Raw genomic sequence first — 26,294 nt, forward strand, 5'->3', positions numbered from 1 at the left:
AGTACATATTTGAACTTTGCCTCTCTTGGGCTACCTGCACATAATTATATACCACAATTTTTCACAATAACATAAGGTAAAAATAATATAAAAAAGGGTAGAAATGAGAAAGGGTATAGATTTGTACATTTATCTTTTACTCCAAATAGCAGGACTTTTACTTCAGGAGAACATCAATCATACAGACTACATGCAGTAATGATTTCAGGAAATAACAGCCCATCCAAAATAACAAATAATGAATACCTTATGGTGATGACAGAAATAAAAATTACTGTTAAGCTCTGCAACAAAAACTGTAACAGGTCACTTCACAGCTTAGTCTAAATTTTCTTTGAGCAATCTCTCCAGAAAATAATTGGGGTTAAAAGAATACATAATTTAGAAAAGCTACTTACAGAGCTCCTACCTACATCCAAATAGTGCCATGAGAGACATGTCTTCTTATCACCAGGGTACAATATTAAATGACATCTGATTAGAATGGAGGTTTCCATTGTGTATTTGCTGGAAGTTCCCTTGATTATTTCCAGTAAAAAAATCTTAATTCAATAGTGCATCATTTTCACAATTATGATATTCTCCTCTATTATGCCTTGATAATGTACAATAATAATCCATTACTGATAAAAAAGAGGATTTGATAATAAAGGAATCTATGCCTTCAGAAAATCGAAGGCATAAACCGAAGTTCAGCAAAGACAAAATGTACTATTCAATTTAAAGAAGTTCAGGCAAAGCCAAAACCACACTCATATCATCATCCACACAGGCATTCATTCAGTCTGACACACACACATGCTGGCATAAATTCATGTCTTTGCCAGAAATATAGTTCCTATGTGCTCCAAATGCATTGGGGTCATTAAAAACAAAAAAAAAATCTTCAATCCACACATCCAAAGTATCTGCCAATCAACTCTCAATCCTTAAATCAACAAAATACACTCTCACTAGATATGTCCCCCTTTATCCTTTCATAATTCTTCATAAGGACCGTAAAAGCAATGGGTCAGCCCAATTTATCGAGGTAAACATAAACATGATGACTATTTCTCCTGACAGCATTCACTCCTAAAGTGACCGTGCCACATGTTCTTAAGGCCACAGAAATGGCGACGGGCAGAATTAGAAAAGTCATCCAAGGAGGATAGCAATGTGTGCCACAGTAAACACTCTGTTTTCCACTTTCCACGATGGCGAGATGCCTCCTCATTCTCCACAACACCATCCTGTTTTCCAGAGGAGGCAATTTCTGAAGGGCCAATCGCCAGCCAACAATGTTCAACATATAGATTGATGCGAACACAGCCACAGGTATGATCTGCGAGAGGGATTTGGAAGGGCAAGGCTTACACATGCCTATGAGGGATAGTTTATCTCATGATACTGCAGGCTTAAGGGTGAATGAAAGTTTTGGTCGCGAGTTATTCTTCCCCAAAATTTTCTTTTGCTCTTCCTTCACCCTCTTCTCTTGCTCTTTTCTAAGTCTTTGTCTTTCCTCCTCAATTTTTCGTTGGGCCTCCACCATTGCCAATCTCTCCTCAGCCTGAAAAGTATGACCAATTAGCCATTACGAGGTAGATAAATCTTTCATTGTCATTAATTTCCATATAAAATATTCATCAAATCCAATAACAGCCAATGCTTTGGCAAAGTTTATAAACATTAACGATTTGCATAAAAATGTGAGTTATATCTGCAGGAATACATAATTCATGACCTTTCCCTGAATTTCTCACATAAAAGTACATATGTATTTGCTTGCAGTAACTGAGAAAATTCAAGTTTTAACTAATAGTAACTAGGAAGACACCCATGAGCCACAGCTATGTTAATGTGAAGGTTACTACACATGATAGGGATGAGATATTATTAAGGTTAGGTCTTAATTTTCTCAAACTACTGAGCGTGAACATAAGCCCTGAGGATGTTAGAATAAAGAAATGATATTAAGAGGTAAAATTTGATAAATAAATAATTATAATCCAAAGAACAGACCTCGATTACTCATCCCCCATCATTAATAAAAGAATAGAAGCGGCAAAGAACTACAACATGGTTATTGTAAAACCTATAGTGATCTTTTACTCACCAATTTCTTCTGAGCTTCTTCAATCTTGCGATCATTTTCAGCCATTATCCTTTCCAGTTCAGCTCTTTTCTTACCCTCCTCCTCCTGTAAAAACAAGAGCAAATGCTGTTTAGAATAATGATTTTTAACAAAAAAATTTCAAATAATAAATGTCAAATGAAAAATGAAGTTCTTGCCAATAAAACTACTTTGTATCTTGATTGTTTGAGGCGTAACTTGGTGAAAGCGATTCATAATTAAATTAAAAAAGAAGAACTTTGTGCTTTCACATTAATATTTATTCACAACCATGGTTGACCAATCCGTTCAACCTAATTACCTTCCTCCCTATCCCTCCTAGCCTGGTATAAAAGGATGTGATGGACCTCTGTAGAGTTCACCTGATGATGACGTCTAACGTTGAAACCATGGTCGTGAATAAATATTAATGTGAAAGCACAAAGTTCTTCTTTTTTAATTTAACTTTGTATCTTGTTCAATGGAATAAATACATAAATCTCCTTCTGATGCTAGCGCAAGAAATGAAGTGTACATTATTTTCATGAAAATTTCCAAAAAAACTAAGCACATATCATTGATGGATGGCCACAAAAATAGCCTTCCTGTGCTACAATATCTGGATAGTGCATTTGAAAATCTGAATTTTATACAGGCTCTTCTGGCAGTACATGTCTAAGCATAAGAAAATATTCATTACTGCTAGAATATGTGCATTATTTAAACAAAAAAACTGACATACTGTTTGCCATACCTCATGAATTATGATAAAAACAAATCGTAGGCTTGTCAACATACTACTTTATCAGTTAATAGCATATCAATCATGTGATTAAGCTAAATCATATAGTTATTAGAAAGTGGTACTATATGTGGCTCAAGTAGACGGAGAAAGTATGTATTCACTTAAAAATAAAAGGAGTGAATTAAGCACATTCTCTCAATCCTCATTTTGACTAACCATCTCAATGAACATCACATACGATTGCAATTAAAAAACAAAAGGGCTAAAAAGTAATACTCATGAATTGTGCATTCACCAGCATAAATTCTTAATGCACTCCCTGCAAGGCCTCAATGGAGTTACTATAACATACATAAGTGCCAAGAATTTTACCCAGCAGTGCAATGAGACACCGTGTGGTGTCTCATTACACTGCTGGATACTAAATAGCATATTAAGTCATGGATATGCTATATTGATACCTCAAAAGCATATGTGCTCATATAGGCTTAACAAACCTGCTAACTTAGCTGGCAACAGGCTAAGCAACATTGTTAATCCCTGAAACCATCCAATCAACTCGCTTACCTGACTGGCCAGCTTTAAAAACCACTCGAGTAGCTCTCCAGAATTTCAGGAAATGCGGTACATATATGTTTGTACGGGACAATTGTCAGAGGTGTACCGTGAAGGAAAATGATAATACTGAAGTGAACAAGAGAATATGACGAATTTATCAAATAAATTTTTTTTCCAAAATTGGCTATTAAGTAGGTTAAAAAACTGGATGCCCAGGGAAGCAAGTTCATGGATGTTTTCAGAGATGAGTGGTTATGCACAAATTGTTGCCAGCTAGACACACTGCCAGGCTACCAGGTGAGCAAGTTCGCTACTCTGCGCCATCTATGAGTGCTTATGCTATGGAGGTATTGGTATGGTGGTGGGTGGCATGGGACGTGTTAAAGCGGTTTTGCTGCGACTGAACACATTAAAAAAATATTTTCTCATTTTTGTTGCCATTGATAACATTCATAGATAATAATAAGCCCGATGGGGGTAGAGGAAATACAATATTTGCTCTTGCCTCACAGGGTTCCCACTCCAACTACATTATAAAATTCACGGTTTTTCCAGGTTTTCACGGTCTAAATGTCATCAAATTCACGGTTTTTAGATAAGGCATTTTAGGCAGAAATATTGATCACGTAACAATCATCGGCCGCATGTTAACTAAAAATGTAACAAACGCGACAGATGCCTTGAATGCTAACGCAGCAATGACAGTGCTATCTCTCATGACGTCACCTATCGTTAGCAAAATTCATGTCCGGCTTAAAGGATGTGAGTGGGAAAATGGAGAGAGCAGGGTGGCAGGGAAGTGAAGGAGAGCCTGATTTTTTACCAGGATGAACGTCTTCCAATCGCAGGCTTAAGGTCAATGTGCTGTCATGGCAAACAAGGACCAATTAGTAGTTGCGCTTTCGAATACACGTGTGCAGGTAAATGCGTGGACATTGCCTGCACGTGAATGACCTTGAAACATGATTGAAATATCGTTTTTTTTTCTTTTATCCCGTCTATTGTTGTTCTACAACCAAGTTTGAGAGATATTTAAGGTTTTGTGACGAAATTCACGGCTATTTCCAGATTTTTTCACGGTGGAAGAAATTCACGGCTTATTCACGGTTTTAAGGTTTTCACGGTCGAGTGGGAACCCTGCTTCAAAAGTGAAACAAGGGAAAAATGCAAAGAGATGCCTCGTTCCATGAAATGATCTTAGACTAGCCAGGGATGTAACTTTCAAGAGTCAACCACATGTGCACTGTACATGATAAAGTTATACAGGGTTTATAGCAACTTTCGATTGCCAATTTCTCAAAATCGGCATCAATCGTCTTAGAAGATGACAGAAAAGTATATATGAAAAATAAAAAAGAAGAAAGTTTGTGCTTTCACATGAATATTTATTCACACATTTACACAACCATGGTTTCAACGTTAGCCATCATCATCAGGTCATTTTCATTTTTCATAATGAATCGCTTTCACGAAGTTACGCCTCAAACCATCACTTTTAGAAAAGTATTTCATCAAAACGCTGGCACAAACGGAGAGCCTGACCTGGTTGTAAGCCTGAGAAAGATTCATTGCATGACTTCATCTTTATGCAGTGCCTTAAGATTTTTTCCCTGACCACAATATAATTACCCTAATGCTTCCATGACTTCCAGTCCTGATTTCATTTCCCTGATCTTTCCCTGGTTTTCTTCACTGGTATGAACCCTTTGAATAAGTTCAACCAATTCAGGCATGATATAGAGGAGGTTCGACGTATTGAAATAAAAAGTAGTTGCACTTTTCCACAATTAATTGATGGGTATAACATGTTTCGGCTCACAGAGCCATCATCTGGTACTAGACCAAGATGATGCCTCTGTGGGCCAAAACGAGTCGTACGCATGAAATAACTGTGGAAAAGTGCAACTATCTTTATTTACATAATTTCTATCACTATGAACTCCGTCAAACAGAGTAAAAAATATTCAATTTGACAAGGATTACGGCAAAACTCATCTACCTTTTGATGTACCAATTCGACTTCATTCCCAAAAGATTTTATCCTCACCTCACGCCTCTTCTCCTCCTCCAGCTGCTGGGCTCTCCGCCGTTCCATCTCCTCCATCATCTGCCTCTCCATGATCTTCTTGGCCTCCTCCACACGGCGCAGCACCTCTGCCTCTATCTCCTCCTTGCGCCTCTCCAGCTCCTCTTCCACTCGCTTCCGCACCAGCTCCTCTATGCGCTTGGCTGTCTCCTCCTCCACTGTCCGCTGCTCCAACTCCCTCTGGCGCCTGCGGACCAGGCCACCTTACAATCACTCACTGCCTCCCGAGGGGAGGATAGAGGGGGAGCAGGAGATGGAAGGAATCGAACGCCCCCAACAACACAACACACTGGCAATGCATCCTCACAACTCCAGGCTGTGACTTGAGTCTCCACTAGTAGGGGATTCTTGCTTTCCAAAAGTGCACAGGGACAGAATCTCTCACATGAAGACATATTACCTTAATCACAGTAGGCATCCACAAAAATCTTTCATTCCTTGTCTATGAGTGAAATGCAATTGATGATAAAGTATATAGTGCTCTGGTAATTCCTTCCCGAGTCTATAAATTCCACCATGACTTACATTATAGTGAGAGAAATAAAGAAATTCTATGGTCAAAAGATAGTTTCATAGAACTAAATACTCCACAGGTCCAATGCCTTCAAATGAAAGTACCTTTTCATCTAAACCCCAGGGGCATTTCATGTATTCAATAGAATATTTTGGGGTAGGGAGTTTTATAGCTATATCTTTCTTAGAATAACAAGGGGTTTATGAGAAACTGATTTATAATTTTCGTTCATTGAGAGATGAATTGTGCTCACATATTTTTACGTGGAATTCAGCCACTAGATGAAAGGCTCACATGCCAATGGCATTTTTTATGCCTTTTCATTGCTTCACTTATCAACACTCCCATTTCTAATTTCCTAGCTACATTAACTTTTAACTATACCAGTGGCCAATATTGGCTTCTGCCACTGAAAGATTCCATATGATGCCACACTGGTAGAATTATGGATTTTTGAAGAAATTTTATTCAGCAAACCTGAAGATCTACTGTTGAATGGAATGCAATTTTCTACTGAAACGGCATTTCATTCAACTGTAAATTATGTAACAGTTTTACCAAATCGACCATAACACCTTATCTTCTAGAATACTTAAACAGTATACGTTTTCATGTAGTTGATTCACAATTTTATATGAAGGATGGAGTCATGCCAAGCGCTAACAAAGTCTAGAAAAGTAGGAAGAAGGGTCAAAACTAGGGATGGTCGGATCGGATACCTCAGATCCAAATATCCATGGATATTGCCTTTCATCGGATACATCAGATCCAAAGTCGTAGAAGACATCGGATCTGGATCCGAAATTTTAAATAATAGCTTCAGTGAATGCAATAAGGGTGGAAAGAGTTCCGATTCTCTCTTCGAATGCACTGTTGCATGTCGCGCCGAATTTAGTCGATGGTTGTGGGGTAGCCTGGAATTTTGTTTGGGGGGAGGGGATCCAAAACCAGGGGGTAAAATTTTTGAAAAACAGGGTACAAAGGAGAGGGTTTCAAACTGATTTAAACACCCTTGATAATTGAAAAAAATTCATTTCTCAAAGTAATCTATTGTAAATTTATGATTTTTCAATATTTTGTTTCCTTTTATGAAGGCAAGTAAATGTCTTTTTATATTTTGGGGGGTCCGGACCTCCCGGACTTCCCCCTCTTGCTACGCCACCGGTCAGTGGTTTATCCGAAGATTTTTCCTATTTTCATTTCCAAACCCAAGCGTAACAGTTTAGGTCCTAAGCATGTAAAGATGTTTTTAAAAAACAACTTGAAAGCCTATAAATATGATTATTAATTCATAAAAATATTAAAATGTGTATGAAAATCTAAAAAGCATTCCTTTGATTGTATGTTCCGAGAATAAACTTGAATAATTACTTCGTTTAATAGTAGGAATTTAAAAATGCATTAGGATATGAAAATATCCGATCCGAAAGATCCGGCTCCGAAAATCAAGGATCCAATCCGAATCCGAAAAAATCCTGGATCCATACATCCCTCGTCAAAACTCTAAAAAATCATTTTATATAACATTTGAATGGCTCATAGTTATTTTATATAACATTTGAATGGTTCATAATTTAATTGAGATACATGACTCAAGAGTTCCCTTCGAATTTTACGCCTTGTGAGATCATTGTTCAATGCTCCTATTTTTTCAGAGATTAACATATTCATTGTCATCATGGATCCACAACAAATTTTCTACTTTTTCTGATCTGACTGTAACATTCCACATGATCGGGTGGTAACTGATCTCTTCCAGACAATCATTCTCTCATGAAGTTCAATGGGCACATTCAGGGGAAGTGAGCACTCAGATATCTCACCACAGGCTCTGTCCGCTACATAGCACATTCTCAGCCTCCCCGAATAGAAACGTGCTTTGTAGGGACTTTTGAATCATCTAGCAACACACTATCGGCCACCAAGAACCAATATTTGAGCGAATGTCAATTACCATTGAGTGCTCAAGCAAGTAGAAGCCAATAAGACCACTCCAAAAAAAGAATGAGCATACTCACTGAGCTGCAATGTAGTGGTCTCACTCATGGAGCAATTCCACAGCTGTTGTGGTATTGCTTCGAGCACTTTCTTCCACTGAATGTGCCCAATGGTGCAACTTCACATCTCAAATAGACAAAATTCCCAGGATTCATATTTACATGCAGCCAGTTTGACTAACTTTCCACACAAATCCAAGACATTGTCGGATCGGATATTGCCTTTCATCGGATCCAAAGTCGTGGAAAACATCGGATCTGGATCCGAAATTTTAAATAATAGCTTCACAAATGGTCTCAGTAGTCGAAATTGAAGTAATCAATCATAATTATTCATAAGAACTTCAATAGTTAGCATTTATAGATCTTACACGAAACGACAAATGGGATTTCCCTCAAAAATGAAATTAGAATGAAGCTAACTTAAGGGATTTTCTAAATTAAGATGCACCCTAATGCTGACTGATGCATCCAACCAGAGAGGTGTCAGAAGAGGATGAAATGCTGACTCACAGAGAGAAAGTATCCAAACATATGCTTTAAATGAAGCTCCAGCCACGTTGCTGTCATTCAATATGGAAGACAATCAGTCATAGTTTAGAATGCCTGATGGCACTGGATGCAGTATGCAAATCTAATGATTGTAGTGCTATGAATGAAGAAATCTTAGCACAGAAACTTGAATGAAGACCCCTAAACAGTATCACATATCAGTGTCACTTAGCTTAGCTCAGGGTGTCAAGCCCAATCAAAGCAGAAATATTCATGCATAATTCCTGCTTTTCCAAGGAAGTTTGACAAACTTCCATGTTAATCTTACATGATTACAGCAATGGATAGGAATTCTAAAACACCCAAAATTACTTCAATAATTTTAAATAATACTATATTTATGTATTGTCAAGAATAAGGAATAGGTTGTTAAACACACATTGTATGTAAGATTTAAATTTATTCAATGCAAGCCAAGAATCTGCTTCGACCTCATAAGTAGATGTTGACGTCACCTGGAATTCTATTCTTCATGTTTCTGAATCTTACTTAAGTAAGTGTTCACCCCAAGTACCGCATACATATACGCTTTCATTAATTTTTCCTAGGTGAAATGATGTACTTTTCATCAAGGGTACAAGAGTGCAACATTAATCTTACATATAATGCGTACATGATTTTTTCCAAATTCTAGGTGCTAAACATTTCCATTCTGTGTTCTTGACTGACATTCCACGTTTCCATGTGGCTGTAAAAACTCTACTAAGCTACTGCACTTACAATTACAACAAACACATTTTAGGCCAGAAAATGGGTGTTCAATGGGCAAAATTTTAACTGAAATTAATTTAAAAAATAAAAGATTTCGAAATTGCCGGTCGGGGCAAATATTCATAATTAATTCATATATAATTCCAGAGACTAAATATTCACACACAATTCCAGACTTTCCCAGTCACTTGACACCCTGTGAGCTACGACTGTAAAAGTGATTCCTAGGAAAATGTGTTTACATACAGATCGACTTGGCCACAGCTCAGTGATCAGTTTACTCCCAGTTATTTTACCCTGCTATTTTGCACTCATTAGTGGCAAGTTTAACAAAAAGATCAACAGCAAGTTTAATTAAAAGTTCCCCATTGCAATGGATTTACAATGCCACAAATGCTGAATACAGAATTTCTTCATGACCAATAAAATTCCTTGATAAAGCAAAAATATTTTAGTGTATTCACAATGACAAGTCTACAAGACAAGAGCAATGATCTTACTACAAAGAATAGTACAACCCTGTTTTCAATTGAACTGATCCAGTGATTTTTAATCTGTGAGGATCCCTTTACAATAATCTCTGTATATTCCAGATTTACTCATCATTTTTTTTGTCTCAACTCCAATGGTTGATTGGTTTACATTTATCACGCCAAGCATTTATGTTAGTCCTTTTCCTTCCCTATAAAGTGCTTGTGGGATAAAATCACCAAGTTTAGATTTAGCAAGAGTTGGAAATACTACATAAATTGAATTGTGAAGACAAGCTATTTAGAAGATTAGCTTCAGTACCCTAGATGCAATTTCGGCTTTAGTTTTTGGGCCTCAATTAAAATTTTTGTTCTGGATTGTATTCTGATACATTATTGTGTATTTTTTGTAGTTTTTTCTAAAAAAGAAATCTCTGAAACTATATGATTAGTTATATTTTCATAATATTTATTTGAAAAGGAAATTGTCATCACAATACTTATGACCAACTGTTAGTTAATTCTGTGTATAATACGGTATATTCAATTCAAATACTACCTGGATTTAATTCAGGATTGGGATTGGGGAAAAAAGTACATTCGACCTACCTTTACGTAATACCAAAATTTAACTTGATTCCGTCATAAGTAATATTGTTACAGTAACTATCTACTTAAACAAATGCGCTAATTCATCACGGGGAAGCACAGAGAACGTGAGCAGTGCAGAAGAAGAATGAGGTATTTCAGGAACCACACTACATAAATGATTTGATGAAGTAAAGTTGGACAAGTGGGTGAAAGTACAGTAACATTATCATCCCTAAAATAAGACCCATAAGAAAACAGGAAAATACTTATGATAGCATACAGGGTTTGTCCGGAAAGTAATAGGACTGATTTTCTTCCGCCGCGACTATACTTTGGAGCGTGCGCGCACCGACTGGATTCGGTAGAGGGCGTTCCTAGCTAACAAACGAGCGGCTGGTCGTTTGTCTCCGAGCACCTGGAGAGTCAGGACAGACATTTTTGCGCGACGTGTTTCTGTGAGTGGTGCAAGCCGAAAATGCAGCGTTCGTTAGAGCAGAAGTACGCGATTAAATTCTGTGTGAAAGTCGGTAAATCTGCGACAGAGACGTTTGATATGATCAAGCAGGCTTACCCAGATGTTGCTTGAGCAAGAAGTGGTGTGTTTCGGTGGCACCAGGCCTTTTTGGAGGGCCGGGAAGAGGTCGCTGATGAAGACCGTGCTGGAAGACCCTCGACTTCGACAAACACCGACAATGTGACTCGTGTGCGCAAAATTTTGAACTCAGACCGTCGACTAAGCATTCGTTTAATTTCCCAGATGTTAAATTTATCCAAATCTGTGGTTCATGACATTGTGACGGAGCATTTGCAAATGCACAAGGTGTGCTCGAAGATGGTCCCAAAAGCGCTCACTGACAACCAGAAATTGCGGCTCGCACCGCCCTTCTTGTGAACAGTTACCTAACCAAGGCCAGCATCCCAACGCTTACGCAGCTGCCGTACAGCCCAGATTTGGCCCCCCCAGACTTTTTTTTGATTCCTTGCCTGAAATTGCTGATGAAAGGCAAGCATTTTGAGACAACAGAGGGGATCCAAGCAGTATGCACCTCGGCTCTCAAGGATATTCCGGAGAATGCCTTCCGTGATGCCTTCAATGCTTGGAAATCGCACTGGCAGCGCTGCATCGACGCAGAAGGAGCCTATTTTGAAAGTTTTTAAAGAATTGTAATGATTGGCTCAATAATTTTTTTTAAATCGACTCAGTCCTATTACTTTCTGGACAAACCCTGTATATGTAATATAATGGACCAAGTAAATAAATTGAATTGGTGAGGGTATAATGAAGAGCACTAAAAGAATAATGATACTTGCCATGCATCTTAAGACTATTCAGTCTTCCCATTGTCATCAATGAGTGGTGAGATGCTTTTTTAAGTATGATTAATATTACATATGCTAAAGATACCTTATTAAGTAGTTCCGTTAGGTATAAGTCATTGACATCAATGAACATCTTCACTAAAGAGAAAACATTCTGCATCATTCAAAAATGTGCTACCTGTAAAATATTTTGCACTTGAGATGACCTTTTAAAGAGGTTTTAATTGAATGCAATCTTTGATCACATATGCTTCATCTATTTTTAGTAAGCAATTTATGTATAATAGGAACCATTGCATTTTCAGAAGCCTACATATATAAAACACAACAAAATCATCATCATAACATATGGCCTAGAGGTTTTGACAGTTAGGACCAATATAAAAATGAGTTGTATGGACTAAAAAAAATTCTATCAGATTTTGCCATGATTCCCGAAGGAAGGCCACCTAGGACATGCCATCAAAACTATCCAGCTCTCTGAGACGTTAGACGCATCATATTTTTCAGTGGCTCTAGAATTCGACCAAATACACCCATATACGACCAAACCAAAACTCGAAACTAAGGAGAACAATTCCTAAGCGGAATGCTACTTAGCAAACATGTGACTTTCAAGAGTAACAACTACACCTCAGAAAAAATGCTAATATATTTCCGGAACATGAATGCTATACTACCACCGAGAATTCTACAAGAATAAACGTTATCCAAAATACAATTCAGTTTGAATCACTGAGCGAGTAAATTGTTAACAGACATTCAAACAACTCCTAGGTCATGGACAGAGGTGATATTCAAAGTCACTTAATACCAATAACATAAACATCTACTGCAATAACATGAAGACAGAGGCTGGAAGTCACAAGGAACTCGTCTGGAAATTTACTGAAGACAGCCAGGACATCTTTCTTACACCAAATACCTTTGTCTTTCCATTTCTGCCAATCTTTCCACCTCATCCATCTTCCGATCACGAGATCTTCTAATGCGTCCACTGCGAATGTCATCAGAAGCGGAGCTACTGCTAGAGGATTCGGAAAGTGAGCGTTTCCTGCAAAGTATGAAGAGGAAACGTGCATTCCTTTGAGATAGAATAACTTCACGCAGTAAAACGCCACGTAAACGTTTACAAGTAGAGGCAAATAACACCTATCAACTGCTAACGTTGACTGATGATAGTAAGTAAATTAAGCCAGAAGAGGTACAATAAATTAACTAACCTAGATTTAGCACTCCTTTCACGGGACTTTTCCCTGTGTTTATTGTGGGCACTCCTTTCGCGAGATTTTGATCTTTTCCTAGAATGCTTACTCTTGTGATGCCGGCGAGGGGTTCTACTTCTACTTCTCGACCTCCCCATTTTTATCTGCGGTTAAAATTACTTATATTTTAATTTATTATAGACACACTCAAACAAATGATATGATGCCTTCGTTCTTCGTTGCCGAACGCACAGCGCCCTGGTCTGAAGTTGCGTTAACTACAATAACTACAATTTCGACTCCTTCGAAGTTATTAGTACTTAGGGGGGTTAGTGAATAAGTGGGACTAAATTTTTACGAAATGTAACTAAATAACAGTAATAGAAGTAAATGCGGACACTTAAATACGTAAAGAACTTCTGAAACAAATTTGTTTTAAATACTCTCGATTACATCGAATGGTGCCAACAATTGGTTCGATTTAATTTATATCGCAATATCGAATGTAGACGTTGTTTCGAGTGTCAGATAAGGTGGAATCTACAAGGTGGGGGCTGATGGTCTTTTCGCATTATTATCCCCGAAATTCGTTCATGAGAATTAATTTGTTGTTATCACTGTACATATTGATAGTTAAATTTTGCTCCTAACCGATAATTACCAATAAAATTTCATTGCAATGCCTCGAGCACGTTGAACCTTGAAATTTTGGAAGAACGCCATTTTGTTTTAAAATATTGAGCATTATTCTTCATCATCGGTGCTACTTATGCGTTTGATGTTATGATTTGGTCTTAATTCGAATTTGCGTTCTATAGTGAATGGTATTTGATACTTAAATCTCGGTACAAATAGTTAATGTGCGTGGTCTCGAGTTGAGCTTACCGGCGTCCATCTTGAGTCAATATTTTTAGCATTTACTCAGTACATTTATAGATATATTTTTGTCAATTGCCTCGTAGTATATTTAATGACAATCATTTGAAAATATGTGCTGTTAGTAATTGTGTGAAATTTATTTCAGGTACCATTGATTTCCAAATCGGAGTTTTATTTCGGATACCATGGAGCCTACCATGGATCCAAAATTAATAGCTCAAACTCTCAACTTCCACGGGCAGCAGCTTCAAAAAATTTGGGATGGCGAGAGGGAAGGAGAACTGGCGAAGCTTAATGTTACCGATCTCGACTTCGCAGTGTATCAGGAGCGACAGAAGCAGCTAAGGTAGGAAAAGTACTTTAGTTCATGCTTGGAATTCATTATCATTGTGTTGTTGGATTTTCAATAGATTTTGTAATTTTGGCTTAATGTTAGCATGCACACACAAGGTTGTGAATGGTATCATAACGATTTCTTCCCGTAATATATATATGTAAAAGTTAGTCAAACTTGGTGGAATTCGGTCGATGGAATTAGTTTTATTTTTTGAGTGCTTCTCACATGTGTCTGAATTATAAGGGAATTGGGTGCGCATGATTCAGTAAATGCTACTGCGCAACTATGTGTAATATTGGATGTCATTCGTGGTGTTCTACTGAAAATTAAGGTAAGCATATTTGAGATTTTCTGAGAGTTATTATTTTAATTATTCAACACATTTTTGCAGGTTAATAAATATGAAAGTATTCGTGATATGCAGAATTCCATATCAGTTACTTGTTTGTAGCCTATTGGATCTATTTCAAAATGAGAAAAATTCTCCTAGAATGGGAGGGATATTATCTATATACTTGGTCTTGCAATTGCTTTTACCAACTTGATAATGTGTGCATACTATTATGACCAAAAATAAAGTACGAGCTGTTTGTGTAAATAAAAATTCACTTCGACGAGATGATTTGATTTGTCAGAATCATTTGGATTTATATTGGTGAGTAACTTTTAAGATAGCATTTATGTCAATTAACCATATCAGTTAAAAGAGGCTACTCTTCCTCACTGTTTACATGTCGAGATGGAGATGATAATTTGCTGCGGTGTTCAGGTATTCATATTATTTGCCTCTTGCTTACATTCGTGGAAAGTGTTCTTAATAATTTATTGTCCTCGTTGGTGAATATAGTTTAAATACATGGGAATATTTTTGGATGGTATTTGGCATGTAACTCCTGAGAGCACTATGATCTCTGACTTGACAAGCGTCTCTAGTGCTTTGTCAATTTTAACTCTTGGCTATTTTTCTCTCGCTCTTCATTACATTTAGTTTTCTACTTATTGACCTGGAAATCGTAAAATTCAATGTAATTTTTTATGTTCAAATTGATTCTTGATGCAGTAGCGCACTGTGTAATTTTAACTTGCAAGTTTAAGCTAATGGAAATATCTTTTACATGACTATTTGGTGGTACAGTTTATGTTTCTCTTCTCATGCGTCGTTATTCTGTAGATAATTTTGAAAGTTTCATTGGTATATTGTTGGTCATGGCCTCAGATACATTTACTCATCAGTTTTTTGAAGTATGGGTCTTGAGAGATATTGCTTAGGCGATGAAAATTGTTAATTAGGAGCTTCAACATGTGCTTAATATTTAGCCTTAATCATCTTTGATGAAGGTGAGTGATTTATTTTGCGCAGTTGATTGTGAGAGGGGACTTATCTGATTTTTTGTTCAATATATTCCAAGTTTCTGACTTAAAAGGGAGATATGATTTGAAGCAATATATATTTATAATGTATGCTTAAGTATGTAATGAAGTAATTGGAGTTAACTTTTTACTTTCCTGTTATTACAGTTCTATAGATAATGACTGCTCTCTTCTCAGTTTTTTTCTGATAGCTAGTATGGTTCTTATTCCTCATAAGAAATGTAGTATTTCTCTGTGGGTATGTTTTGATGGCTTGATACGGGTATGTTTTTGATGAAATATTGCTGGCTAGCATGCCAGTTTGCATCATTTGAATCACTCCTAATGTCATGCTATAGCTAACATTTAATTATCTTTAGTTTTCAAGACAGAACCAAGCGATTGAAGCTTCAGCAGTTTTTGGTGAAGAAAGCCAATGTATTGTTTGATTCATCATGCATGGATGTCACCCAATGGGGTGGACAAGGAGCAAGTGGAGGAGCTGGAGAAGAAGGTACTTAGTTGTTCATGTGTTATGGATTCATGGTAAAAATAGGTCTTTGTCTTATTGAAATTCTACTTTATTCCAGACTATTACGCCATCATGCCCCCTTATGAAACATTTTTACGGGTTGACAAGGCTACCAGAACAAGATATTTTTACCAGGTCAGTGTTTTGAATAACCATAAGGCTGAAATTTTAATGTTGGTGTTAAAAGATGTCCATGAACTCTTTAAAGCATTGAAATTTGTGAGTTATTCTTGAAATCTTGTAAACTGGAAATCTCCAGGAATTTTTGGGTGTAGGACATTTTTCCCTTATTATCATTTGTGTTACTTATTCTCCAGTGTTGTATTTCCTATTCCTTGTAAAACTGGGATATTAATCTACTACGAGATGGACCACTCATAATATTGCTTTGTTTTGTCACATTTCTTTTACAAATCTTTATTAGTTATTTACTTAAGTGAAAGCTTTAATTTACTCATTAGTTAGTGTACAAACAGAAACTTAGAAATTAGTTTAACTTAAGCTTTTAGAACCTGAAATTATGCTAGGGTTTGATAATGGCACTTAAATGGATCCAATGATAGAGCCTGATAGTTTTTCTTTGTTCTTAGTATTTACATATAGGTACGCCATCTTTTAACTCTATAACAATGGAGTGAGCCTGTGAAATTTGTTCCTTCACACTATTCACCTATTTCTTATAGTGATTTCTTTCATAACTTTAAATCCACTTTCAAGATCTTAGGTTCGAGCTATCAGGTATCTGCTGTGCAAATGTTTTTAGGAAATACATGGTATTTAGCCTAGAGCAACAGCATCCCATAGCTGTAATGGCTCACTCAGTTGTTCTAGTGTTAAGATGCCAAATTGAGAACAAGTCACTAAATGAATTAACTTAGTTAAAAGTTAGCTAGTGCTAGTATGTATTGCCTCCTTTAATGTTTTAGGCCGAGGACTCTTAAGCTTCATTAAATATTGTGAGTTTTACTTCAAATGTTATTAATGCATTGAATTCCCTGCTATTAAAAAAACCTTTCGTTTGAGCAAAATGTAGCTCTTAGTAGATTTTCCCCAGTCCCCACTCCCTCCTCAAAAGAAGTAGTAGTTAGCAGGTATGGTAACAAGAAACAGGGACTATAATTGAGTCAGTCAGAGCTGTCCCATGGCATGCAGGATGATCAAGTGAGATTTTGGGGTCTAGGGTAGGTAAATGCCCATAACCATTGGTAAACATTAGGCTAGTGGTGAGAAAGGGTGCAATATGCACTTGGGATGAGCATTGAAAGAAAGGGTATTTCCAGGTATTGCTGATGATTTGTACCCGTGTTAAAACATTGTGCGGGAAGGCTTGGGTGTAATTCCAAATGGAAAAGTGTGATAGCCTAAGCAACTTATGCATTCCTAGGGTTCCCAGCCCAAATATTAGTCATGGAGTTACACTTGGTGGCTCCACTGCAGTTAAGGGCCTGATGAAAGAACCGTGTGATGATAGGCATTTGCAAGTAGTGTTAGGTAATCAGCTTTCTGTTGTAATTTGGAGAATCTCACACTGTGCGCGAGCGACTCAGCAAAGTGTTTCTAGTAAGAGGTTAGCGGGGAAGAGGGGAGTAGAAGAAAGGGAAGAGGGGAAGGTGATGAGAGGGGGATTTAAGATCAAGCATTTAAAATGCAACATTTCCTAGATCACAATTTGAAAAATTGATTTCAAATCAATCACGCATAGTCACGTATATAGTATAGTCACAATGCTTAACAGGTGAGATAACTTAGGAACCAATTCTGCCGATACATTATATCTTTCATTGGAGACAGAAATTGCATTTTGCCTCCTGTGCTTAGAGATGACAATTTAAAAAATTCCGTTGTAACAAAATATTCTCTCCGAAACTACATGATTATGTTAACAATTCATAATTAATTTCCTTGATGATCTTAGTTGTTTGTGTTAAGACGAATTTTCATTTTTGTCTCATTATTTTCATAAATTTGCGGTTGATGAAAACTTATACATGATTATCTTCAACCCTTTTTCTTTCACGATGCATGGAAAATGCAGGAGAGAGAATTACGACAAGGGTCATATTAGATTCTTGAGAGTAATACTCAGAAATGAATCAGGAGAATCTTTCAAGCGACGTTAAAAGGTGAGCAGTAGTAGGCTACCCACTAAAAGTGCCATGTGCTCCCTTTGACTTGCCAAATGTGTGATGAGCTTCCTACTCCCAACATGCACCATGTGTGCGGAGGGAGTTGTGTGCACATTGAGTCAGACTATCACCACACACGACTCCAACTCACACATTGTTTGCAGAGGGAGTTGTGAGCGCCGGGAGTCAGACATCGCCTCCCACAACTTGAGCACACAGTGTGCACGGAGGGAGTCTTGTGCGTAGGGAGCCGTGACTCATCAAATAAGACTCCCTTGCCTCACAGGTCAATCAGCTGAGTGGCACATTTGAACTGACTCTCTCGCACAGTGCTTATCAATAATGGGTGGTTTGGTATTATAGGTTTTGGAAGATTTTATGACCTTTAATTTGTATAAGTAGTTTCGAATTATCTGTATGCAATACTCAATAATCATTACACCTACTGATGTTTCAACCTCAAACATGCTTGAAACTCTTGATCATATGAAGCATTGTTGTGATATTTGGTTAATATTTGCTGGCTGTAATGGTGACGGGGTAAAATCCTTGCCTGCTTGGCCAAATTCGTGGTTTTGAGTCCCATCCGGGAAGGTTGCCGCTACCGAGGGAATGGATTTTCGTTTTCTTCAAATTGGCATATGTTACATGTAAACCCCAACGTAAAGGTCAAATAATGCTGTTTTCAGACTTATGCTCTTAAATAAATAAATAAATATTGCAGATACAGTTGCTGTTTTGAATGTATTTTTAAAGATGAATTTCAGTTGGTGGTGTAGAATGATAGTTGGATGAAATTTTCTTAGCTCTATCTTTGTTCCCTCTGTCTCCTATCTACTGTCTGCTGGTTATAGTCAAAAGGTTTTGTCGTATTAGGCCATTGAACCAGATTACAAATGATACATGTCAAACCTCGAAGTTCTTCAAGAGTGCTTGGAATGGCTCCATAGTAAGCATGCCTGGCCATCTGAGGCTTATATCAAGTCTTTAAAAATTATTTGATGTGCTTGATGCAAAGCATAGTCAATGAGAACTCAAAATTCGTGTGTATGGAATCCATGGTCAACGTGAATATAGCATGAAGATAATATGTACCTGCATCAAGCCATTCTGCATGTATACATCAAGTACACCAACGCATGTTAGCAATTTAGTACAACCATTCCAGTGGTGTTTCCTTATGCTGGGGACTTTCGAAATGGATTGTACCCTTTTTTCATCCAACTTTCCATTGTCTCGAAATATGTGTTACATTTATTTTAGTTGTCTTATGTAAATTTTTTATCCACTGGTAGCAAGAAAAAAGGTCTTGTAGCCTCATAATCCTAATACATATGCACAAAGGTTAAGAAAAGACTATCTCGAAACCGGTCGCAAATATATTTTATTTTGTGAAACAGCTAAGTCTTTTCTTAACCTTTGTGCATCATGAAGGAGTTTCACCATGTTACGCCAACCACCATCGCACCTAATACATATTTTGAAATTTCCTGTACTAATTGAGTCAATGGAAGTTTATCTTTATATTGGGGTAATTATTAGTATGGTTGAAGAGGATAATTTACTAGGCAAAATCTAACTATTTGATTTGATATTTGCATCTATATTTATTATTTGATATTTTTGCATAATGAGAACTTAATAAAAAATACCTACATTGTTAGGGATAAGATTGGGTAAAGTGCTTGAATTCTTAGGTATCTGTTGCAGATATTTATTGAACCCAATACATTGATTAGCTTTTAGTGTTTCTGTTGCCATGGTTTAGGTTGCTATGACAACAAGTTTGGCTTTATTAGAAGCTTTGGGAAGTGTTATGATGCTTCTTATGTAAGGTGAGTGATATTTTAGATGGAAATTTGAGGAGTAAATGAATCCCTGAATGAGATTGAGCTCAAATTACACTTATGGAATGTAATCTTGCTCATATTGAGAAGTAATTGTTATATTTCAGTAGTAGTAATTCTGTTATGTAATGTATCAATTTTCTTAATACCTACAACAAGAATGGTGAATGCTATCTGGACTGATTTTTCTATATGTCTGTTGTAGCATTTTTGTTGTAGATATTCATCAAAGATGTGCGACTAGGAGTTATTTTTTGAGAATTAAAGTGCAGTAATTATAATAAGGCAGCTGAAGGAGAGAGTAAACAAACTTTTGGATCATATAAAAAGTTATTTTTTATATGATCCAAAAGTTCCAAAAAGATCCAAAATTTATCTATGCCTGCTGATTTTATATTTGACAAAATATAGTTGAAAATACCTGATATGCAGAACAGTTTTAAAGAATGATGTATGCAAGCATTTTTGCAAGGGCTTGTGAGATTTTTTTTGCAATGACTTGTTAATCGCTTTGTTAATGATGTCAAATGATTTATTGTATTTATTGGCTATAGTGTCACATCATGATTTTAATGAGGAAATTTCATAAAAAAGATAAAAATTCAAAGGAGTAGGCATGAAGTCTAGTAGATTTTGGATATAAATTGCTGTATTATATTACATATATACTGGCATAGGCTAGTAATATGAATTGAGCATCAAGTAGGTACAGTAGACTCTCGTTAATACGAACAACGTTGTTACGAAGTTCTCGTTATTACGAAGCAAATCGTTGGTCCCGTCGAAAAGGCCTATCCAAGCCATAGGAAAAGAAACGTTATTACGAATTTTTCGTTTTTACGAAATTACGAATCTAAGTCCCGGTCCCGGCGGTTACAATGTGAACTTTATTACGAAGTTAGACGCACAAATCACGGCATTTAGGTGGATATTCAATGCACTTAAGTTTTAATAATCGCGCCACGTTAAAGTTATTCTCGTGCACTGTGCCTAAGAGCGTCAATTATGGTTCTTTATTCAGTTTACGCGTTACATCATATAACAGCCTTCATTACTGTGAAGTCGTGGTGACCCACTCATAACCGTTAGTAAATTGGATGTACAGTCAATCCTCTTCCTATGCACATTCGATGTACGAATTTTCAGAGATACGAGCATTCAAAACTTTCAAATTTCAAATTTGGCGCCTTTGGATTTGGCCGATACTACGCGGTTTGGCGCTGTGAAACTCTCACTGTAATCACCATCTGAATAAGGTATCATTGAATCTGGTGTGAATTTAGGAACTGTTCAGCGTTTCGCCCGTTCTTCGTTACAGCGGGGAGACATTTTTTCGGCTCCGGATGCATCGCAGGCCCCGATGGATCAGGTCGCCACAATCGTGAGTTAGCGCATACGTGTAATGCAGTGTTGCATCCCGCAGGATAACCGTACTCCTTGATAACTTACATGCAGTCTGGCTGGCGAGGGGTGTCTGATTACGGCACAATAGGAGGGGTGGATAATCCTGCGTCAGCACGGTTTAAAGCCAATCGCTGTCCCCCAAACGCACCTCACACCCTCGTCTAGTCATACAACGTTGTCAAATGCACATTCGAGCACCGAAATAAGCCTGACCAACCAAAATAAGCCCATTCTTCGAAACAATAGAACAAGTAATTATCCCTCTAGGTCCTTCACGCTCGTCGTCCCTTCCGGGTATTTTCTTCATGGAACACTTAGCGAGCGTTTCCCTTTCTTACCTGGCTCCCATACCCCCTACCCAGCCCATTGTCTGTTACTGGACAACTCTCGGTGGCCGGACTGTAATTTTATCAACCTTGGAACAAGGTCTTGGGACGCATCTGGTTTGAACATCGGAGTTAATGTGTTCGGGAAGATATCAACCATCGATTGCGTCATGGCGCAGTCTTCTGTTGAAAAACTGAAACGAATTTTCTTGTTTTTATATATTTCCGCGTAATTTAATAGCGTTTATAATACACTATTTCTTTCGACGATTCTTAAAAGAAACGTTCTTACGAACTTCGTTATTACGAACCTCCAATTTTTCGGCCCCGTGAACTTCGTAATAACGAGAGTCTACTGTATCATTCTAAGTCATATACACAGAGAAATTTCTTGTACATATGGAAACCGTATGTTTGGGACAAGTTTTGCTATGACCCTGGCCACTCTCCTGTTAAGTCTAGTAATTTCATTGTGTCTGAGAAGTATTGTGATGCTGGGGAAGATATAGTAAAGCTAGCATACTGCTAAAGATCAGTGTTGGCATCATGTTGTCTAACAGTATACGTATTCAAATATCCCATTCCCAGTAATTCATTCAGATATGCTGGCTTTTAAAATTCTTTTTTCAAATTGCTGAAAGGAATATATTTAATTCCTCTTGGTCAAATTGCCTTCCAAAGTGAATATTCATTGCATAGCATGATATCAAACAGCCTGGAAAATTGCAAAAATATTCTGGGACATCCGGAGAAGTGCGGGAATTCAAGAGTGGTTTCCCTTCATAAAAAACATTGTAGTAAATTGACTGAAATAATGTCCAAATGCTATAATGCTATAGCTTAAATGTCATGATTTAAACAACAATTTGACTTCATTCTCCACCTGTTAATGTGAAGACGGCCATAGTCAAAGAATTGTCCAATCCACTGATACACTCTTTATCTTCTCCATCAGGAGTCTTTTTGAGTATTTTCTGTTGATTTTAAAGTTGTGCTATCAGTTCAATGAACTTAAATTGGGAAATGCTGCTAAATTAATGCCATGACTTAATAGGCTTAAATTTTAGGAGTGACTCCACAATACCATGATACAACATAGACGGAAACCAAGTATACGTGAATCTTATAAATGCATGGTGTTGCGACATGGAAATAAAATACAGTGGAACTTGGTTAGTACGTTTCTGAAGGGACCACGAAAAATGAACGTACTAACCAGGAAAACGTACTAACGAGGAAAGTAAATAATAGCCGTCGGGGTTATTGCAATCAGTGAAAAAGTCGTCATAATTACAATTACTATCGGTAGTTCTCATAGGATCGCCTTCCTGAACTCTTTTCACATTTAAAATCAAGAAAATGAGCGCTACCATGAAAAACAATACCATGTGAATAAAAATCGCAATTTTTCATGGACATCCCGGAGACGATTTCATGATTACGGCGTCTATCTCCCGTGATTTATCCTATACATATTTACAGAACAAGGACGAGTGAAGCTCAGACAAGCGAAGACAAGTCATTTTTCTTTCTCACAGCGTACTCGGAGAATATAACAACAACCCGGAGTAAGTCAACTGGTTTTTTAAACATCATAAAAATTGGGCAAAATTATATTGACTTTCAAATTACGGCAACAGCCGTAGACATTCGCTTCTGGAATGATACCATTTCGATTGTAAAATCGATCGATATATCGACAGATGACACGCAAGATTATTAGATTACGACGTAATTACAAGAAAATTTTATATTAAACAGTTGAAATTTACTTTCAAAATTTGTCTAATGTCGTCTGCTTTCGTTCCGAGATAAAGTATTTTTAAGCTAAGCTTCGCGTGGAGATCCAGAGGATCGTCTGTTCCCGCAACAGTAGTCAAGTAAATACGCACGACGTCGAGTTTATGGAGCAGTACTGCTTTAGATAATGTGGGAATTGTCTAATACCTTAAAGACTCATTTCTTCATCATGATAACTCGTGCAATAGCAACAATTGCCCACTCACGAACTTTGTGCGCAGCAGTGGGCACTCCCAAGCGCTCCAAAGGCAACAGAAGGTGAGGAGCTCGGGGTGGGGAAAATTGGGGCTTCTTATTGGCTGTAGTTTTTCATAGTCAGACATTCCCGAAAAATGGCCGAATTTTATTATTCAGCACGTCACAAGAATTCAGAAATGCATTTGGATAAATTACGGTAGAAGAAAGAGATGTGGAATGAATGGAAGAATGTTAATGGCTAATAATAATAAATTAAATCTTGAATTCAGACGTTTGCGACCCTTAAGAAGACACTAGAGAACGAATTGCGGGTTGCGTCACGGCAAGCAATTGAGCGTACTAACCAGGAAAGCGCAATTTTTCAAACGTACTAACCAAATTCTTCTACCTGTATTTTGTTCGGATGGTACCGGGACCGAGGGAAATCGCCGTACTAAGGAGGAAAACGTACTAAGGAGGAACGTACTAACCAAGTTCCACTGTATATGAATTGTGAAATAAATGGAAGTATGCGATGGAAAATGGATGGATTCTGTGTGAAAAAATGGGAAAAGTCAGCTGCCGTTTGTGCACAAAAAAGTTCCTCACAAATAAAATAGAAATAAAATGAAATTTTCAGTGAAAATCATGAAAATAATTGTGAATAGCAGGTTTCTGTAAAAGACAAAAGTGGAAAGAGAATATGAAAAAGAGTACCACGGATGAGACTCAATGTTGTAATCTTGGCACAGTAGTAGAACACTGTAGCCACTGGACTAGGGTAGCATATTTTACAATCCAATTATGAAAGGAATTCAAAGCCATCAACGATGCAAGCCATTGACATCTACTGATCCTCGTGCCACTATCACTATTTCACATTTAGACTGCTTCTAATACCTAGTGGAGCCCCATATAGTATTGTAAACTCTCTCCATGTCTCTCTTTAAAACTTAAAATTTGTTGCTATAGATAATATTTCTACGGCATACCACAGTAGTGAACTGTACAGCAGCAATAATAATTAGTACATGGTAAAAATGTGGAAGTTCCTTACTTTGAAAGCCAAGTTTCAAATGATATTTGATCCAAAAGTAGAATGAAAGTAAATGGTTATTAATGCTGTTTCAGTTACCTTCTATGCTGCTCTTGGAAAATGTTGGCAACTTTCACTTCTGAAAGATATTCATATGAATTTTCTGGTTTTTTCTGTATCATCGGGTATGATTTCTTGTGTGTCCAAGTTGTGAGATAAGGAGGGGTGGGTTAGGGGAAAGAGAGGTCTTAAGGTGTAGAATTGTAGAAAATTTTCTCTTAGGTTGGTAGCATTGATGTTTCAAACCCGAATGAAACAATAACGTGAAAATTATACCTCATGAAGTTACCTCTCATAAATCTCTAGAACCTTCTGCAGTCTCTCTATATTTAGTAGTCATGTAGTATCACCCATGGTCTGTTAGTATAATTATTACAAATAATTCTTCCACCATTGTTGTTCCCCTTAAATTGTTTATAAACATTGCCTAAGTTAAATCTCAAAGAAAGATGCATCGAACATAATTTGACTATAATAATAATAATAATAATTTATTCGCTGAAGGCAATACAATTGCATAGCTTCGTCAAGTTACATTACATAAAGGATAAAACACAAACAAGCAATGGCAATAAACACAGTGTGTATGCAAATGACAATTAAAGATACATCAGGACAATATTTAATACATTAATTTACATTTAAGTTTTTCCTTACATACAACATAACTCATTTAAGTTTTTCTTTACATACAGCATAAAATTCATCAGTAGAATATAAGTGTGCTATATACTATGTTCGTGGTGAGAAGGCTGACGGTTTGAGGATGGGCCATAGCTCTGCAAAATCTATTCAGAATGGCCATAAAATTATGCATTTTTTAATTTTCACATGCCCACCTGCCAACGGTCAATGCGCTAGAGGCAAGGGTTAACCTAGATATCTGAAATTTTTTAGGTCCGATCTGAAGTTAGATGCTCAACTCTTTCAATGGGCCAGGTTTCTCCTAAAAATTGCTCTATGCAGACTACATGTGATGTTTACACAATATTTACTCTGTATTGTGTATTATGGTTTTTTATTCCTTCTCAACATTGACCACAATTTATCAAATGTTTCCTTGTAAATGGGAAATGGTGATGGAATAATGTTCTTCATGAAGTAAAAGATTTAACATTATGATTTTATTAATATATTCACGTGGAATGCTGTATTATTTTCTATTTTATTGTATTCATCTGGTACATTGTATTTCTTTACTTCGTTTTCGAGCTCGGTATAAAGAGTATTGTATTCCTGTTCCCAATTGGAGATCAAAAACAATTAATTATAGCCTATTTAAAAAATTTATTTTTCTAATCAAACTTGACAGTCATTGGTGCCTGAGGGTTAGAAAATACAGGTGAAGGAGTTGTATGTGGGTGACAAATTGTGATGCTCAATGAGGTTGTGGAGGATTGGGGAAAGATTTGCCTGGGTAAAAAGCTGTCTCTCTATAGGCCGTTTTACACTGGGTTTGTACTTGCACATTCTGATGTGTGAATGATTGCACAATCAAAATTGCTTCGTGTATTGCAGTGAATAAGGTAGTTTCCTTTGAAAACGAAAGGCATTGATTGGGATTAGTTACCTACCATTA

The 26,294-nt window shown here is 37.0% G+C and overlaps 2 protein-coding genes across 6 annotated transcripts in view; one reads left to right on the plus strand and one right to left on the minus strand.

The window, feature by feature from the left end:
- Window positions 1-116: 116 nt before the first annotated feature.
- On the minus strand, window positions 117-13,205 carry LOC124167512 (UPF0430 protein CG31712). Its single transcript, XM_046545444.1, has 5 exons — window positions 12,860-13,205; window positions 12,562-12,690; window positions 5,443-5,668; window positions 2,096-2,179; window positions 117-1,549 (listed from the first exon to the last, which is right to left on the minus strand). The coding sequence occupies exons 1-5, from the start codon at window positions 12,997-12,999 to the stop codon at window positions 1,382-1,384; spliced, it is 747 nt and encodes a 248-aa protein (XP_046401400.1). The 5' UTR covers window positions 13,000-13,205; the 3' UTR covers window positions 117-1,381.
- A 106-nt stretch (window positions 13,206-13,311) lies between these two features.
- The window catches only part of LOC124167508 (serine/arginine repetitive matrix protein 2-like), a 54,547-nt gene continuing 41,564 nt past the window's right edge, over window positions 13,312-26,294 (plus strand). For 3 of the 5 annotated variants that reach the window (XM_046545433.1, XM_046545437.1, XM_046545436.1), the window contains exons 1-4: window positions 13,312-13,388; window positions 13,866-14,066; window positions 15,788-15,921; window positions 15,998-16,074. In XM_046545433.1, the coding sequence (XP_046401389.1) occupies window positions 13,906-14,066; window positions 15,788-15,921; window positions 15,998-16,074 (372 nt within the window). In that variant the 5' untranslated portion in view covers window positions 13,312-13,388; window positions 13,866-13,905. Of the gene's footprint in view, window positions 13,389-13,644; window positions 13,666-13,865; window positions 14,067-14,448; window positions 14,713-15,787; window positions 15,922-15,997; window positions 16,075-26,294 lie in introns of those variants that run through there. The other 2 variants (XM_046545435.1, XM_046545438.1) reach the window with 2 other exon arrangements.

Source organism: Ischnura elegans, chromosome 11 (genome assembly GCF_921293095.1).
Source record: "Ischnura elegans chromosome 11, ioIscEleg1.1, whole genome shotgun sequence".
Taxonomy (NCBI): Eukaryota; Metazoa; Arthropoda; class Insecta; order Odonata; family Coenagrionidae; genus Ischnura; species Ischnura elegans.